We start from the raw sequence: 16,534 nt of genomic DNA, 5'->3' as shown, positions 1-16,534 counted from the left end.
TTCGTTGCTTTCCCATTTGAGTTAGGAGCGTGTTCCCACCATCGACGTCTGTAAAAAAGTTGGAAAAACTTTTGATTGACGATTGGTATTAAATACCTTTTGAAACAATTCATAAACCGTACGATTCAATTCCCAGACGAGTCCAAGGCTAATCCTTGCTTCCGAAAAAATCTTTCTCAATGTTATTATTGAATTTTCATCGGTGTATACGAAACTTTTCATATCTTTGCATATCTTTTCATATCGTCACATCTTACATGTTGACAAAAAGTAATGAAAAAAGAGCATGTATTGGTGTAAAAATATAATTGACCTCTGCTATAGGTTCTCCGGGGGCATCTCGATGGTTTCAAAACTGGCCAATATGGTCAATAATCCACTTCTACAGAAACCTTTTTGATGAAGAATCATGAAGAAAGAGCTGTTGCACGGCACATTTTGGTTCAAACATGTAATTGTCCCCTGCTAAAGGGATCCCTCCCCCAGAGACATCCCGGATGTGCGGAGAGCAGCCAATCTATTCAATGATCCAATTCAAGTCTTTAAAAAGTCTTTTGATGAAAAACCGTGAAGATAGAGCTGCCATACGGAATGCTTTGGTGTAAAAATGCAATTGTCCCCTGCTACAGGTTTCCGTGGGGCCTCTTGGTGGTTCAGTGAGCTGGAAATGTGATCAATGATCCAATTAAAGTTTATAGAAAGCCTACTGATGAAAAACCATGAGAAAGAGCTATCGTATGTCACAGTTTAGCGTAAACATGCAATTGTCACCTACTGCAGGTTTCCCGGAGGGCATATCGGTGGTTCCGAGGCGGCCAATGTAATTAATGATCCAATTCAACTTTATAGAAAGCCTACTGATGCGAAACCATGGAGAACGAGCTGTCACACGGCATGTTTTGGTGTAAAAATGAAATTGTCCCCTACTTATGGTTTCCTGGGGGCATTCCGGTTGTTCCGATAGTGGTCAATGCGATCAATGATCCATTTAAAGCCTATAAAAAGCCTACTGATGCAAAACCATGAAGAAAGAGGTGTCGTACGGCATGTTTTGGTGTAATAATGGAATTGTCCCCTACTATAGGTTCCATCGGGGGTACTCCGGTGTTTCCGGAAGTGGCCCGTGTGGTCAATGATCAATTAAAAGTCTATGGAAAGCCTACTGATGCAAAACCATGAAGAAAGAGCGGGAGCACGGCATGTTTTGGTGTAAAAATGCAATTTTCCCCTACTACAGGTTCCCCCGGGGGTACTCCAGTGGTTCTGGAAGTGGTCAATGTAGTCAATGATCCATTTAAAGTCCATAGAAAGCCTACGGATAAAAAACCACGAAGAAAGAGGTGTCGTACGGCATGTTTTGGTGTAATAATGCAATTGTCCTCTACTACAGGTTCCCCCGGGGGTAGTTGGGTGGTTTCGGAAGTGGCCAATGTGGTCAATGATCCATTCAAAGTCTATAGAATGCCTGATGAAAAACCCTGAAGATAGAGGTGTCGCATGGCATATTTTGGCATAAAAATGAAATTGTACCCTAATTCAGGTTTCTCGGGGGTACTTCGGTGGTTCCGGAAGTGGCCAATGTGGTCAATAATCCATTTTAAGTCTTAAAAAATCCTACTGATGAAAAACCATGAAGAAAGAGGTGTCACACGGCATGATTTTTGTAAAAATGAATTTGTCCCCTACTACAGATTCCCCCGAGGGCACTCTGGTGGTTCCGGAAGTGGCCAATGTAGTCAATGCTCCATTTAAAGTCTATAGAAAGCCTATTGGTAAAAAAAACTATGAAGAAAGAGGTGTCGCACGGCATGTTTTGAGTGAATGAAAGAACTGACCGCACTCAGAACCCTCCCTCAGGACCGATTACAGAGAAATGGCCATATCTTTGTTGATTCTGAGCCGATTTTAGCTCTTGGTGCATCATTTGCTTTGGAAATGGTTCTATTTCTGGCGTATGAACAAAAAACACAGATTAGTAACGGACACTCTGAGAAAAACTCATCACAAATTTAGCAATTTAGACATGCCCTCAGGAAACCCGGAATATCTCCGGTATCCGGTAGCCATGGTCACTTCCATTGCCCCACCATAAAACTTGATTAGTTTTCTAGTCGAATGTTTCTTGAAGATTGAAAATCGAACAATATTTAACGAAGTAACAACAGTCCAAAGTTAGACAAAATTTTGCTAGTACCCTATATTTCTCACAACCCCTGTATAACAAGTTATTACATTTCACCGTTTCGAACGAACTGTCGCACTTTACTTGTGATCGATGCCATCATGATCTGCACAGTCGCTGGTTACACTGTACCGGCGAACTTATTCCACTTTAAACGCATTTGTTGCGCATTTGTCACTTCTTTACTACATCCTCGAAGTTTTCGCTTGACAATTTCCCAATATTTTTCGATCGGTCTGAACTCAGGGCAATTCGGAGGATTAATCTCTTTGGCGAGGAAATTAACATTGTTTGCAGCATATCATTCTAGTACCTCCTTAGAGTAGTTGCAGTTGGCTAGAACCGGCCAAAACATAACGTTGGTCTTGTGTTGCCGAATGGTAAAATCCGCTTTTTCGGACACTCTTTAATGTAAACCTTCGACATCATTGTGTGAGATGTTATGAAAACCTTGATTTTAAGGCCACAACTGCAGATTCCTTGCCAAATCATTAGTTTCCGAGCAAACTTATCAGCAAAAACAAATTTATACCTGGAAGGGACATCCCCACGACCAGTTGCCAGGTAAAATTTTCGTCCGGCGATTTGTTTATAATCCATTTTGACATATGTTTCGTCATCCATTAAAATACAGCCATCAAATTTCGTCAAAACTCGTTCGTTTAGTAATCGTCCTCGCTTTTTGGCCACTAACTTTTGTTTCACGGAGCGATTCGGATATTTACGGGCACAAAAAGACTTATATCCTTCTCTTGAAAGGATGTTACGCATGGTGGAAAAGTTGGAATCGTATTTCTTTGCCAAATCACGTATGGAGACACCTGGGTTGCTTTTCACGTACCTTAACACCTTTCTCCTCAGCTCTTTGTCCCTAGTGCCACTTTTATGATAGATGCGCTGTGCTCTATCCACACTCAGAGTATCCTTGTAACGTTTGATTACAAGACTCACCGCTGACTTTGGGAATTTTAACACTTTTGCTATTCTTGAGGTAGACCACGAAGGGTTCTCTAGATGTTTGTGCACAATTAATTTTCTTTTCTCAAGTTCCAGGATTCTTAATTTCGCGATGCGTCGATCAATTGAGAAAAACTTTTCACCAATTTCTTCGTCAAGGAAACATCAACAAATGCCTGCCAAACGTTTTTTGTTCCAACCACTAGGGGCGTGGAGGTGTATTGAACCGTGCGTCTAGATTTACTTTGAATCGAGCTTTACAGCAATGACCTCCGGAAATGACAGGATTTTTCTTCTCTGCATGACTGCCAATTTGGAGCTCCCCCCAGTGGCCAAGGTCCACTGGTACGGAGACAAAAGTTGGCGCATACCTCAACCAAAAATCGAGAGTCGGATAAAGAGCAGGTTCAAGGCTGGAGATAACTCTGCAGTGCTGAGGAGAACAGTAGCCGAACTGCTAGATTCGGACTACCCAACCCATGCCCACATATACACGTACGGATCGCTTTCCCAAGCCGGGGTTGGAATTGGAGTAGCTGGAATTTCAGCACCGATGAGTAGCAGCCTACCGCCATAATGCTCGGTTTTCTCCACCGAAGCTGCGGCCATCTTTGTTGCAGTTACAACACCCTCGAACCGGCCCATACTGGTGCTATGCGATTCGTACAGCGTGATACAAGCCCTTATATCTGAGAACCCAACCCACCCCTGGATACAGGGTATCGTGGAGGCCACACCTCCGAACACGGTGTTTTCCTGGATCCCTGGGCACTGCGGTATCCCAGGAAATAGCGAAGCCGACAGCCTGGCAGGGTCTGGACCAGCTGGCCCCCGTTACACTGACGAAGTGCCACTACAGGACATAAAGCGATGGATAGTCAGCTAAATGTGGGAAGCCTGGGAAGCAGAGTGATGCCAATCCCAATCCCTCTTCATCCGAAGAATCAAAGGAACGACGAGCAAGTGGACGGATATGTCGAAACTACGGGACCAGAAGGTGGTTCCTCGTCTTAGGACAGACCATACAAGGATCTCACATAGTTTTGGTGGGACGCAGTTCCACAGAATGTACTACGTTTGCGGAACCACTGCATTGGTGGAGCACATCCTATGCCTGTGTCCGCAATACCAACATCTACGGGAGCAGTACGCACTTCCCAACAGCATAAGGGACATACTGGGCGACGAACCTCCCACTTTAGCGACAGTTATTTATTTCCAACAACATTTAGGTCCTTTTAACTTTCTTTTGGTTGACGGGACATCTCTGCCGGACGGGGGATTACCCCTCCTACGGTGGAGCTCCAGTCCCTTTCAGAACCCTACATAACTTTGAGTTTCCAGATTGCTGTTTTTTTCGTTGCCTGTATTGTTAGTCTTTTACTGGAATCTGTTTTAATTGCTTCTATTTGAGCAAATGTGAATTGTAAGCCAACTCCGTAACAAAACACAAGTTACAATAATCTTGGGATTTCCTTCTGATCGGAAAAAGTCATGGCAACGCTTGATGGTCATTTTCATTCCGTGATAATTATAGCATTCAATAGCAAAGACTGAGCTTCATCGACGACTTCATCAGCAGCCTATTCCAACAGTAGATCGAAAGCTTCAGTGAAAGCAAAAAAGATGGATCTTTTAAAAAATATGTCTGTTTCCTTTGCAACGTAACATTATGTAATCACTTTTGATGTGCAACAAAACAAATGTGCCCTAAATCACATTGAGTCGAAAAATTAAACTCGTTAAACCACACACCTTCTGCAATATTTACGTCTGCATCATGAGCTAAAACATCGCTAAAGAATGACGACCTCCGCTCGGCCAGGCGGTGTCGTAAAGCTGTCATCAAAAAATGTTCATTTTGCATACTTTTGTCACACGCTCCCCAAGCCAGAGCGAGTTTAACTGGTAGGTAAATATAACGAGATCGTTAATTGTTGACAATGAGCAAACAAGTACAACAGCAACTAATTCATTACCTGCGTGTTCAAAAACATTGTGACTCACGTTAAGAAATCATTTTTTTACTATTCGAATAAGGGCAAATTTATGCGTGGGTTTGAATGCGTATGAAAATTCGGACCGCTGCCATCATCATCATCATCATCATCGTCGTCGTCATAACAGCGCAAGCGAGAACACATTTTCTAGCCGATTTTCCATGGAGAAACATCGGTCGACCTGGTCGACCTATGGACGATGTTAAATGGTGAGCGAGTTGCTAATTATAGCTTTTGTTATTCAATGATGTGCTGATGTTGAACCTAACACAGACAGTGGAGAAGATAAACCACACCTTTGCAACTCATCCGTCTGACGTTTAATTAATTAGGAGGATTCAGTTAGCGAGCAACCAATACAACAGCTTCATCGAGGCACACATGCACGCTTCATTTCAAGGAATTACCTAACTTTGGTTTTCCACAAACACACGCCATCTGTTTTCCGAGAATCGACGAAGGTGCGTGAAAGTGAGGCAATGACGAAGTCGCTCGCCGTTTTAGCCGATTTGATCAATGTCGAATTGTGGTGGACGAGGGTGCACCCGGGCGCGGGCGGTGGAAAACTGGAGGTTCGATGGAAACCTTGAACGTGCACGACTATAGTGGACACCACACGAACAAAAATGTTGTCGTCTCAGCCCTCTTCTTTATAACTTTTATGTCAAAGATATCGACAACTGTTTGGCAGAACAATGCACGCTAAGACAACTTGCAGATGACGGTGTCGTTCCCGTAAGAGGTCCACAAGCCGTGGACTTGCAAGGACCATTGCAAAGTTCCTTAGATAACTTGTCTTCTTGGGCTAGGAATCTATAGGGATCGAATTCTCGCCGCAGAAAACTGAACTGGTAGTGTTTACTCGAAAGCGGTACCCAGCCCAAATGCATCTTAATCTTTTGGGCAGAAACATTACTCAATCATTGTCTTTCAAGTACCTTGGGGTCTGGTTTGATTCAAAGTGCACTTGGAATATTATAAAACAACTATTCTCTCTGTTCTAGAGTACGGCTCTTTCTGCTTTCTCTCGGCAAGAAAATGTCACCTTATAAAATTGGAATGAATTCAATATCGTTGTCTGCGTATTGCTCTTGGCTGTATGCACTCAACGCATAACATGAGTCTCGAGGTTCTGGCAGGAGTAACACCCCTCCAGAACCGTTTCTGGGAGCTCTCTCTCAGAATAATAATCAAATGCGGAGTGACAAACAAACTTATAATTAAAATTTTTGAAGACATTTTTGGGCTGAACACACAATCTCGATTTATGAGAATCTACCACCACTACATATCGTCAGATATGTGTCTTCCTTGTTACACTCCAGACCGTGCTCACTTCACCAATCGCAGTTCCTCAATTGAATATGATCTGACCATGAAACAAGCAACTCATGGGATTCCCGATCAACTTCGACCTATTATTATCCCGCGTATTTTTACTGAAAAGTACCAACACGTCAATTGCGTGAAAAGATATTTTACAGACGGGTCACGTCTCAATCGATACACTGGCTTCGGTGTATTCAATGAAAACTCTAGCGCCTTTCGCAAACTTCAGGAACCTTGTTCCGTTTATGTTGCTGAGCTAGCAGCAATCAACTTCGCATTGGGGATGATTTCCAACATGCCCGCAGACCATTACTTCATCTTCTCGGATAGTCTCAGTTCGATTGAGGCTATTCGGTCGATGAAACCAAGTAGGCACTCATCTTATTTCCTTTCAAAGGTAAGGGAGCAGATCAGTGTACTGGTCGAAAGATCATATATGATTACCTTTGTATGGGTCCCCTCACATTGCTTAATCCCAGACAATGAGAAGGCGGACTCTCTCGCAAAGGTGGGCGCGCAGGAAGGCGCATTTTATGACAGGCAAATTTCACACGATGAATTTTACCATTTAGTGCGTCAGAGTACCCTTTCGAGTTGGCAAAACGATTGGGACAATGGAAATCTTGGACGGTGGTTACATTCAATTATTCCTAATGTTTCTTCGAGAGCGTGCCCCAACTAACAATTCAAAGTCAGAAATAAGCATACACATTGAATAAATGCTCTATAACAGTGTACAATGCTGAATAAAACAGGATGTCGAATTATGTGCTGAAAAAAGCTCTGATTAGCACTTAACCACTTTTCTTTTCAACAAAAACGACGGTGGAAATAGTTCCCTGGCTGTGGTTCTTTCACCTTCCACCGCAATTAATTAGCTCGACAAAAAAAACGGATTCACTTGTGTAAGAGGTTTCGAGACCGAGGCACTTCGGACACCACACACGGAAGTAGAGCAACTTTCACCTAAACGCGACGGGATGCTGATTTCAACTGATTTTTTATTTACATTTTCTGTACATCCTATGCTACTATTTACATGTTTTATGTTGCTGTGCTATTCGTGCGCACAACGGGTGCAGTGCGCGTTTTTATGGTGAATATTGAAGTTCATGGAATTTAATTATCTTAATGATTTTGAACATTCCGGCCGCCATGAAATTTCGGGAATTCATCGTTCACCGGCAAGGAAAATTCTTCTACGACTCTTCTTCAATGAAGGTGAATCACAGATTCTGGAGGGTGATTTGTTTATGCAGTTCGTCGCAACAGGCTTCCTTCCAGCTTCTAATTCATTGGCGGAAGGCGACAAACAAGTTGGCATCGAATGGTGTGCTGTAAAGAAGGGACATCTGTATGCGAATTGTTGGAGGAAATGAAAGAGGTGGTACTTAACTAGTGTCAAGTCCGAGCCATGGGGTTCTCCGAACCCACATGGCGAGCTTGACTCTTTACAGTTGTATCAGGAACCGCTCGATTCCCCCGAGCATGGGCCAGGATCTCGTCTGGCGACTCATTTCCCCGAGTAGGGGCCGGGAACTCGTCCGGCGGCTCTGTTCCCTGAGCAAGGGCCGGGAGCTGGTCCAGCGGCTTGGTTCCTCAAGCGAAGGTCTTCTTCCAACGACGATTTAACAGAATTACTGATGTTTTGAACCACATTCGAAGTTACGATGGCAGGATCAATCTCGACTGGAAGTAGGCACAGCTTTGAGATGGCACGCTTGGTTGTTCCTGAACTGATCTTTACTGTGGCGACCCGCACTCTTCCGTCGGTACCAGGGTGGATGCTGATCACGCGCCCGAGAGGCCATTTTTGTGGCGGAACATTCTCGTCCTTGAGGGCGACGATGGAACCAACGGCGAGGTTGTCGAGAACTTGATTCCAGCGGTAGCGATTTTGCAGTGTAGCCAGATACTCCTTGTGCCAACGGGACCAGAAATGTTGGGTGAGCTGCTGTACTCGTCTCCACCGGGTCAAGCGGGACTCGGGAATGTCCTGCTGGTCAGGATCGGGCATTGCGTTCAGTGGTCTGCCGATCAGGAAGTGTCCTGGAGTGAGAGCGAACTCGTCGGAAGGATCGTCTGGTAGTGGAGTAATAGGGCGTGAGTTGAGCATTGCCTCCACCTGCACTAGAGCAGTTTGTAGTTCAGGCTCAGTGAGGTGTGCATTGCCAAGAATCTTGCGGAGCAGGGTCTTGACTGATTTCACGCAGGCTTCCCAGATTCCACCAAACGAAGGCGAACGTGGTGGGATGAAGTGGAATTGGATTCCATTTTCTGAACACTCTCGCGCTACCGACTCCTTGTGCTGCTGGGACATGAACAGTTTCCGTAGCTCTTCTAGCTCTCTCTTCGCCCCCACGAAGTTTGTCGCGTTATCGCAATATACCTGTGCAGGCTTTCCTCTACGACCGGTGAATCTTCGAAGGCTGGCAATGAATGCCTCGCTGGTGAGGTCAGACACGAGATCGAGATGAGCGGCTTTGGTTACGAGACATACGTAGACCACGATGTATGCCTTGAAGAACGGAGTACGTCTGTTTCTCACCGATGTGCGCACGTAGATCGGGCCGGCCAGGTCTATGCCGACATTCTGGAATGGGTACGCCTGGTTGACCCGAACAGGAGGCAGTTGTCCCATCAGCTGTTCGAGAGATTTCGGTTTAGCTCGGGCGCACGTCATGCATCGGTGGATGACCTGGCGAACTAAATTCCGACCGCCAAGAGGCCAAAATCGTTGACGTAAGGACGAAAGCAACAATCCAGGGCCAGCGTGGAGCGTTTTCTGGTGCTCTTTGGTCGCTATCATTTCGGTCAGTCGATGCTTGGCCGGGAGGACGATCGGATACTTCTCTTCGATCGGGATCTGTGCGTTGTGCAACCGACCGCCGACACGAATAATGTCGTCCACAAGCTGTGGATGAAGGTATCGGAGCTTGGACTTGCGATCTACTTGATAAGTGGTGGAAAGTTGACGGATTTCCTTCTCAAAGTGCTGCTCTTGAGCTCGATGCACAAAGGCGAGTAGAGTTTGATCGATTTCGGTTGCGGTGAGCGGCCCCACAAGAGGATCTTGATGATTCTTGCTACGCCGACAATTCTCGGCAAACCTTCGTATGAGAGAGCCTATTCGAAGCAGCGGACGAAGGCTGGAGTAGCGGAACACTAAATCATTGGTCGTTTCATCTTCAACGACTGGAAGTACGACGATCTTGCGAGCTTCTGATTCATCCGACGGTAACGATTTTGTTGGAGAGTACTTAGCAGGCCATGGTATAGCTAACGTGCCAAGCCACTGCGGTCCGTGCCACCACAGTGAACTCCTTTCGAGTTCGTCGAGATTCATGCCCCGAGAGATGAAATCCGCTGGATTGTCCTTGGACGGAACGTGATTCCAGACAGCATGAATGGTGAGCTCCTGAATCTCAGCTATACGATTGGCCACAAACGTCTTCCACGTAGACGGTGTTGCGGAGAGCCAATTTAAGACAATGGTGGAATCCGTCCACAAATATATCGTGGCGGAAATATCGAAGCTGTCCATGGCTTGAACCAGAAGCTTGGACAGGAGCAGAGCAGCACACAACTCGAGTCGAGGAATGCTTTTGGTATCTATTGGAGCGACCTTTGATTTTGACATCAGGAGGCGAACTGTGCAGGATCCCGCAGATGTTATCGACCGGAGGTACAGACATGCACCATATGCAGCCTCTGATGCATCGCTGAAGCCGTGAACTTCCAGCCTTGCGTAACCTGGACTGAGAACGTGTCGAGGAATACGTAGTTGAGTGAGAACGGTGAGGTTTTGCTTGAATTCCTGCCAATTGCTTACAAATACTGGTGGGACTGCCGCGTCCCAGTCGAGTTGGAGTTTCCATAATCCTTGGAGCAAAATCTTTGCCTTCGAAATGGTCGGTCCGATGAGACCTAGTGGGTCGAACAAACTGCTGATTTGTGACAGGATTGCACGTTTCGTTAACGTGGCAAACTCCGTCCACTTCGGTTGCTTGAAGGAAAGGAGATCGGTAGAAGGCTCCCATCGTAAACCCAACGTTGTGACGGAGGCTTCATGGTCCAAGTCGAGTAAAGTTTCAGTTTCCCGAAGCTCCTGTGGAATGGCATCAAGAACGGTTTGGCTGTTAGAAAACCATTGCCGGAGTGGAAGTCCTGCAGAAGCAAGCAGTGCGATAAGCTCTTTGCAGGTAATGGCGAGAGATTCCGCGTCGTTAGAGCCAGTTAGTAGATTATCGACGTAGAAGTCACGACGAAGCACTGGAGCTGCTAATGGAAATTGCTGTTCTTCGTCATCAGCAAGCTTCTTTAATACTCTGATCGCCAGAAATGGAGCACAGCTGGTACCATAGGTGACAGTGAGTAGCTGGAAGATCTGCAGCGGAAGATCGGGATGATCGCGCCAGACAATGCTCGTGAGCGGTTGGTCAAGTAAGAACACAAGGATCTGCCGGTACATTTTCTCGATATCGGCAGAAGCGACGAATTCGAATATTCGGAAGCGCATAACGATCGTGACCAGGGTATCTTGAATGGTGGGACCAGCAAGCAGAACATCGTTCAACGAAAGGCCAGATTTCGATTGACATGAGGCGTCAAAGACTGTTCGAAGCTTGGTCGTTGTGCTGTCCATCTTGATAACTGCATGGTGGGGAAGGAAGTAACGATGCTTGAAATTACGCTCATCGGGACTGATTTCCCGCATGTGTCCTAACGCCAAGTACTCGTGGATGAACTTTTGATACATTGCCTTCTTCTCTGGATCTCGGGCCAGCGACCTTTCCAAAGCGTAGAAACGTCGTGTAGCGTTGTACCAGTTGTCGTCCAGATGCAGCAAGAGCTCTTCGCGCTTCGGAAGTTGGACAACGTAGCGGCCATCGGAGTTTCGAGTGGTGTTTTTGAGAAAATGCTCTTCACAGAAACGTTCGGATGGAGACCAGCCTTTTGCCTGTTGAACTTCTTCCAACTGCCAAAAACGATTAACCAGCTCGTCGATCGTGCAGGGATTGCTAAACTGACAGCTACCTTTATCATGGTGGTCATGGTTTTCCAGCGTACATTCTCCTGAGATGACCCAACCGAATTCTGTGTTTTGGAGCAGAGGAAGATCGATTCCGAGAGAGATTCGGCCGTAACGGAGAACACGGAAGAAGTGTGCGGCACCTAGGATCATGTCAATGCTACCGGTGACGGCGAACGTTGGATCTGCGAGGTCAACGTCCCTTGGAATTGACCATTGACGAACGTTGATGGAGACCTGTGGCAGCTTCATGGTAATCGATGGGAGTATGAGCATTGAACTCTTCAGGGAGAATGGCGACACCCGGGAGGTGATGGTAACGGAGGTTTCGTGTTCCACAAGTGTAGTAGTGTTGCCAATTCCACTGATGGTGATCGGCTGCAGCAGTCGAGTTCGAGGAAGTTTAAGCTTTTCGCACAGTGCTACGGAGATGAAGTTGCGTTGAGAAGCGCAATCCAACAGGCAACGTGCGGTGACAGTCCGACCTCTGCTAGTGCGAATGTTCACGAGCGCAGTAGGAAGGAAGACGGTTCCGGGGATCACTGCTTGGGATTGCGAGACCAGAGCATATTGTGGATTCCCAGAAGCGTCGTGAACATTGCCAAATTTATTCACGGGAACAGCAAAGGTAGACGCTTTCTGAATTGTACCTTGCAAAACAGACTTGAGCTGCTGAATTGCCTGAGTAGAGTTAACAGCTTGCTCGATAGCAACGCAACAGGTAGGATCAGTAGACGGATTGTTGGCAACGAGCTTGGTATCACTGGTATCTGTATGAAGTAGCGTGTGGTGTTTTCTGGAGCAGACACGGCATCGGGAGCCAGTACAGGTGCGAGCAAAGTGGGAAGAGGAACGCAAACAGTTCATGCAAATGTTTTTCTGCCTTACTAGATTGGTCCGTTGAACAGCGTCTAGTTCCTGGAACTCCGGACAGTGGTACAGGTAATGTCCTTGACCACATAGTTCACACGACTTCTCTGACTTGCTGGAGCTGGAATTTTCTGGTAATGAGCTGCATACGTTCTTCTGCGTGGTAACGGGAAAGGCGGCTGACTTTGAAAGAGACTTGGACTTGTTGCGAGAAGGAGCGGATATAGCTGGGGACACTGCAAACAACACTCGAGCATAGTTCTGGAGGAAGTTGACCATCTTAACGTAGGATGGCATGGAATTCGATTTATCGGCAATGGCGCTTGAGTTCGACGCAGTTCCTCCCAGAACTGAAGCTATATTGTCAGTGTCGAGTCGTGCACATTGATTTTCCCATTCCCGGAGCGTACAAGGATCGAGACGGATTGAAAGCAGATAAACCAATATCGAGCTCCATCGGTCGGCTGGTTCTCCCAAACTTTTCAAAACTGATATCTGCTGCTCGAAGCGATCGACCAGGGCCAGAAGTTCCTCGGCTGATTCCTCGTGCATCGCAGGAGTGTCGAACAGCGTCTTGAGGTGACACTTGATGAGCTGCCGCTTATTATCGAAGCGTAGCTTGAGTGTCCGCCAAGCGTCCTTGTAGCCTTGCTCGCTGACTTTAATCGGGTCGAGGATGCGTGCTGCTTCTCCTTGGACGAGACCCTTGAGGTAGTGCATTTTCTCGACGGCACCGATGTCGCTCCGGGAACCTACAGCTGATTCAAAAGAGTCACGAAAAACGCACCAGTCCTCCAAACGACCACTGAACCTCGGGAGATTCAGCTCTGGAAGCCGAACGTTCATCGGCTTGGTAGGTAGGGGGTAATTGGAAGAAGAGGAACTGGTGGTCTTCGCAATCTCAGTCAGGTAAAACGCACGTAGGGTATAATATCTAGCATCAAACTTCTGTCGCTCACCTTTCAGATCGATGGGGGTTTTGTCCGTTGACAACGCTTCCATCTTGACAGCTACTCGATGAAACTCGTCATAGAAACGCTCAAGCTTCTCAGCCCAAGCCTCCACTTGCACCTTCCGTGTCTCCTCTTTGTCGAAGTTCTTTGCATAGTACTCCAACAAAGCCACAGAATCCAGGATGTTCTCCTTTTTCTGCTGCCATTCTTCGAAAATCTTCGCCTCTTCGGTCATTTTCATTCACTGGTACCGTCACCAAAAACACTTTTTTCCACCGCTCAGAATCTCTATTTATCGTCACCTTTTTTACAGGTTGAACCCACCGTTCAATACGCCCGTATAGATAATCACACACCACTACAACAACTCTACGGGAGGTTATCGATCAGTGAATGATTGTTCACTTTCACACACGACGAAAGAAAACAGGATTGCGCAAAATGGGGGATTCTTGGGCAGAAATCACACTGTTCTATCCACACTGGCCAACGGCAATGGTGATTCTTGGCTTGGGACGCTATCGAGAGAAAAAAAAACACTTTTTCCGTACACTAATTTTTTTCCGTTTTCGTGCCTCTTCTAGGCAGTTCGAGAACACTTTTTCTTCACCGGAGGTCCTCTATCCGGCTCGAAGGACCAAATTATGATTAGCACTTAACCACTTTTCTTTTCAACAAAAACGACGGTGGAAATAGTTCCCTGGCTGTGGTTCTTTCACCTTCCACCGCAATTAATTAGCTCGACAAAAAAAACGGATTCACTTGTGTAAGAGGTTTCGAGACCGAGGCACTTCGGACACCACACACGGAAGTAGAGCAACTTTCACCTAAACGCGACGGGATGCTGATTTCAACTGATTTTTTATTTACATTTTCTGTACATCCTATGCTACTATTTACATGTTTTATGTTGCTGTGCTATTCGTGCGCACAACGGGTGCAGTGCGCGTTTTTATGGTGAATATTGAAGTTCATGGAATTTAATTATCTTAATGATTTTGAACAAGCTCATTGAGATCGATAGATGCGCTTTTATTCCGCCGTTTGCTATGATATGATTAATTTCTTTATCAAATGCTTTATAAACGTTGACTGTCTTCCTTATTCAGAGCCACAATTTTGATCTAATAACAAACTGAATAAGGGTAATTTGCACATACATTGTCGCTTTTATTCGACTGTTTTCAAATGATTGAATAAAATGCTTTATTAAACGTCTTATAAATGTTTTCTAGCTCCATTATTAGATTTCATTGCATTGCTTTACAATATTGCTGTATAAAGGTGAATACACTCAGCAAAATAGCTCTTATACCACCCAACAAACAATTCAAAGTCGCAAATAAGCATATATATTCAATAAATGCTGTATAACAGTGTACAATGCTGAATAAAAAGAGTTGTCGAATTATGTGCCTGAAAAGCTCATTGCTCCACCGTTTGCTCTGATCTGATTAATTTACTTATTAAAAGCTGTAAAAGTGTTAAATGTCTTCCCAATTCAACGCCAGAAGTTCGATCTAATAACAAACTGAAGAAGTGTAATTTGTACATACATTAACACTTTAATTCGACTGTTTTCAATTGATTTAATAACATGCTTTATTAGACGTCTAATAAATGTTCTCCAGCTCCTTTATTAGATTTCATTGCATTACTTTACAATATTGCTGAATAAAGGTGAATACAGTCAGCATAATAGCTCTTATACCACTATGCTTCCATGTTGTAATCACATAATTTGTAAATGCTTTATAAACGACGTATTAGATTCATTATTCGACAACACTGATTTAGTCTTACAACAAGGCGAAATCAGTAGAGTAGTGGTTACCGTTTCCGCTTTCGAATTAGAAGGTCGTGAGTTCAATCCCAAGCTCAACCCTTTTTTTTTATTTGTGTAGAACATAATTAATTTAAATAGTAATCATCGATCACATGACTCACGATAATGAATGCATTGATCTAGTTTAAAATATAACCGAGCATCCTTTCTTTCGACTTGGAGATGTGAAGAGGCAACATTGGTCTCATTTAAAACAACGATGAATGAATTAATCATTCCCACAGGGCCTTGAAGGAGCTAGAGTTGCGATCGGGAGTGCTGATAGGTATTTACTTTCATGCAGGCTTTTATAGATTATTGAGTTGCCCATATGATGAATTCTAGGAAAGCTCAGATGACAAGGCAAGCGGCTCGTGATCGGAAGGTACATGGTTCGATTCCCATACAACGGCATGTATAAGTATTTAATAAATTTTCTAATATCTGTATGGTGCGAGCCCCACGTTAGAAATATTGAAATTCAATACACTTAAGAAACACACACACCCTTCCCTGTCCCCCCCCCCTGTCCTCTTATTTTCGGGTTAATTTTCCCACAGTTGAATAATCGTTTAATAAATGTATAATAATTTCTAATTAAACGTTACTTCACATGTAGTATACAGCTTCAATTAGGCGTATACAGAGCATCACAGTTTTAAGGAAGCAGTGATGTCTAATATAAACGCTGAATAATCAAAAATGTTATCGTATAAACTCTGTTACAACTCATATAAGTCGAATAAAAGCTTCTCGACATACCTTATACAACACCAGTAGTTCAATGTTAAGGTTGAATAAATTCTCCAGATTTGTGTGAACAAAGCCTGAACAGAAGTTATTATTAAAAATAGTACAAGTACTATTAAGCATGCAGTTGAATAAAATGGCCAAGAAGTCGTTTCTTCCATAGACGATTGTTTGTTGGGTGGTTTAAAGGCTTGGACTTAAGTTGTGACTTCATTCGCGTGATGAGTAGACTTATGTCCAACCACTACTCGCTAGATGCTCATCTCAATAGAATAAACCTCGTGGACAGCAACATCTGTCAGTGTGGAAACGGTTACGATGACATCGATCACGCAGTTTGGCAATGTACGGATAATGACGCCGCCAGAGAGTGACTTTTGAATACCCTTGAGGCCCAAGGAAGACAACCCTATGTTCCTATCAGAGACGTGTTGGGAACTCGCGATATCTGCTATATGCAGTCGGTTTATGTGTTTCTTCAAATGTCTAGTATAAGAATTTAATTCCTTTGTCTTTTGTCTCTCTTTAATAGTTTTTGTTTGTCTTGTCCCCCCATTTCGATGAGCCTCATCGTCACCCACTGGTCACCATAGCCGGTCGAACTCCAGACGAAACTAGAACCGCAATACCATTCAT

General features: G+C 44.8%; 1 protein-coding gene across 1 annotated transcript; it reads right to left on the bottom strand.

The window, feature by feature from the left end:
* Positions 1 to 7,981: 7,981 nt before the first annotated feature.
* On the bottom strand, positions 7,982 to 13,558 carry LOC135698781 (uncharacterized). Its single transcript, XM_065218918.1, has 2 exons — positions 10,889 to 13,558; positions 7,982 to 10,855 (listed from the first exon to the last, which is right to left on the bottom strand). The coding sequence occupies exons 1-2, from the start codon at positions 13,556 to 13,558 to the stop codon at positions 7,982 to 7,984; spliced, it is 5,544 nt and encodes a 1,847-aa protein (XP_065074990.1).
* Positions 13,559 to 16,534: the final 2,976 nt, after the last annotated feature.

The sequence above is a fragment of the Ochlerotatus camptorhynchus genome, unplaced genomic scaffold (assembly GCF_037179485.1).
Source record: "Ochlerotatus camptorhynchus isolate MF236.1 unplaced genomic scaffold, CSIRO-AGI_Acam_v1.1 ptg000094l, whole genome shotgun sequence".
In the NCBI taxonomy this organism is placed as follows: domain Eukaryota; kingdom Metazoa; phylum Arthropoda; class Insecta; order Diptera; family Culicidae; genus Ochlerotatus; species Ochlerotatus camptorhynchus.
Note: the sequence above shows the minus strand (reverse complement) of the source record. Positions and strands in the feature narration are given on the sequence as shown.

Excerpts from the sequence above, each read along its gene's own strand:
- LOC135698781 (XM_065218918.1), bottom strand. The coding sequence starts at position 13,558 with ATGACCGAAGAGGCGAAGATTTTCGAAGAATGGCAGCAGAAAAAGGAG. Across the intron at positions 10,856-10,888 it reads ACCAACCGCTCACGAGCATT|ATCTTCCAGCTACTCACTGT; the intron begins GTCTGGCGCGAT and ends CTTCCGCTGCAG.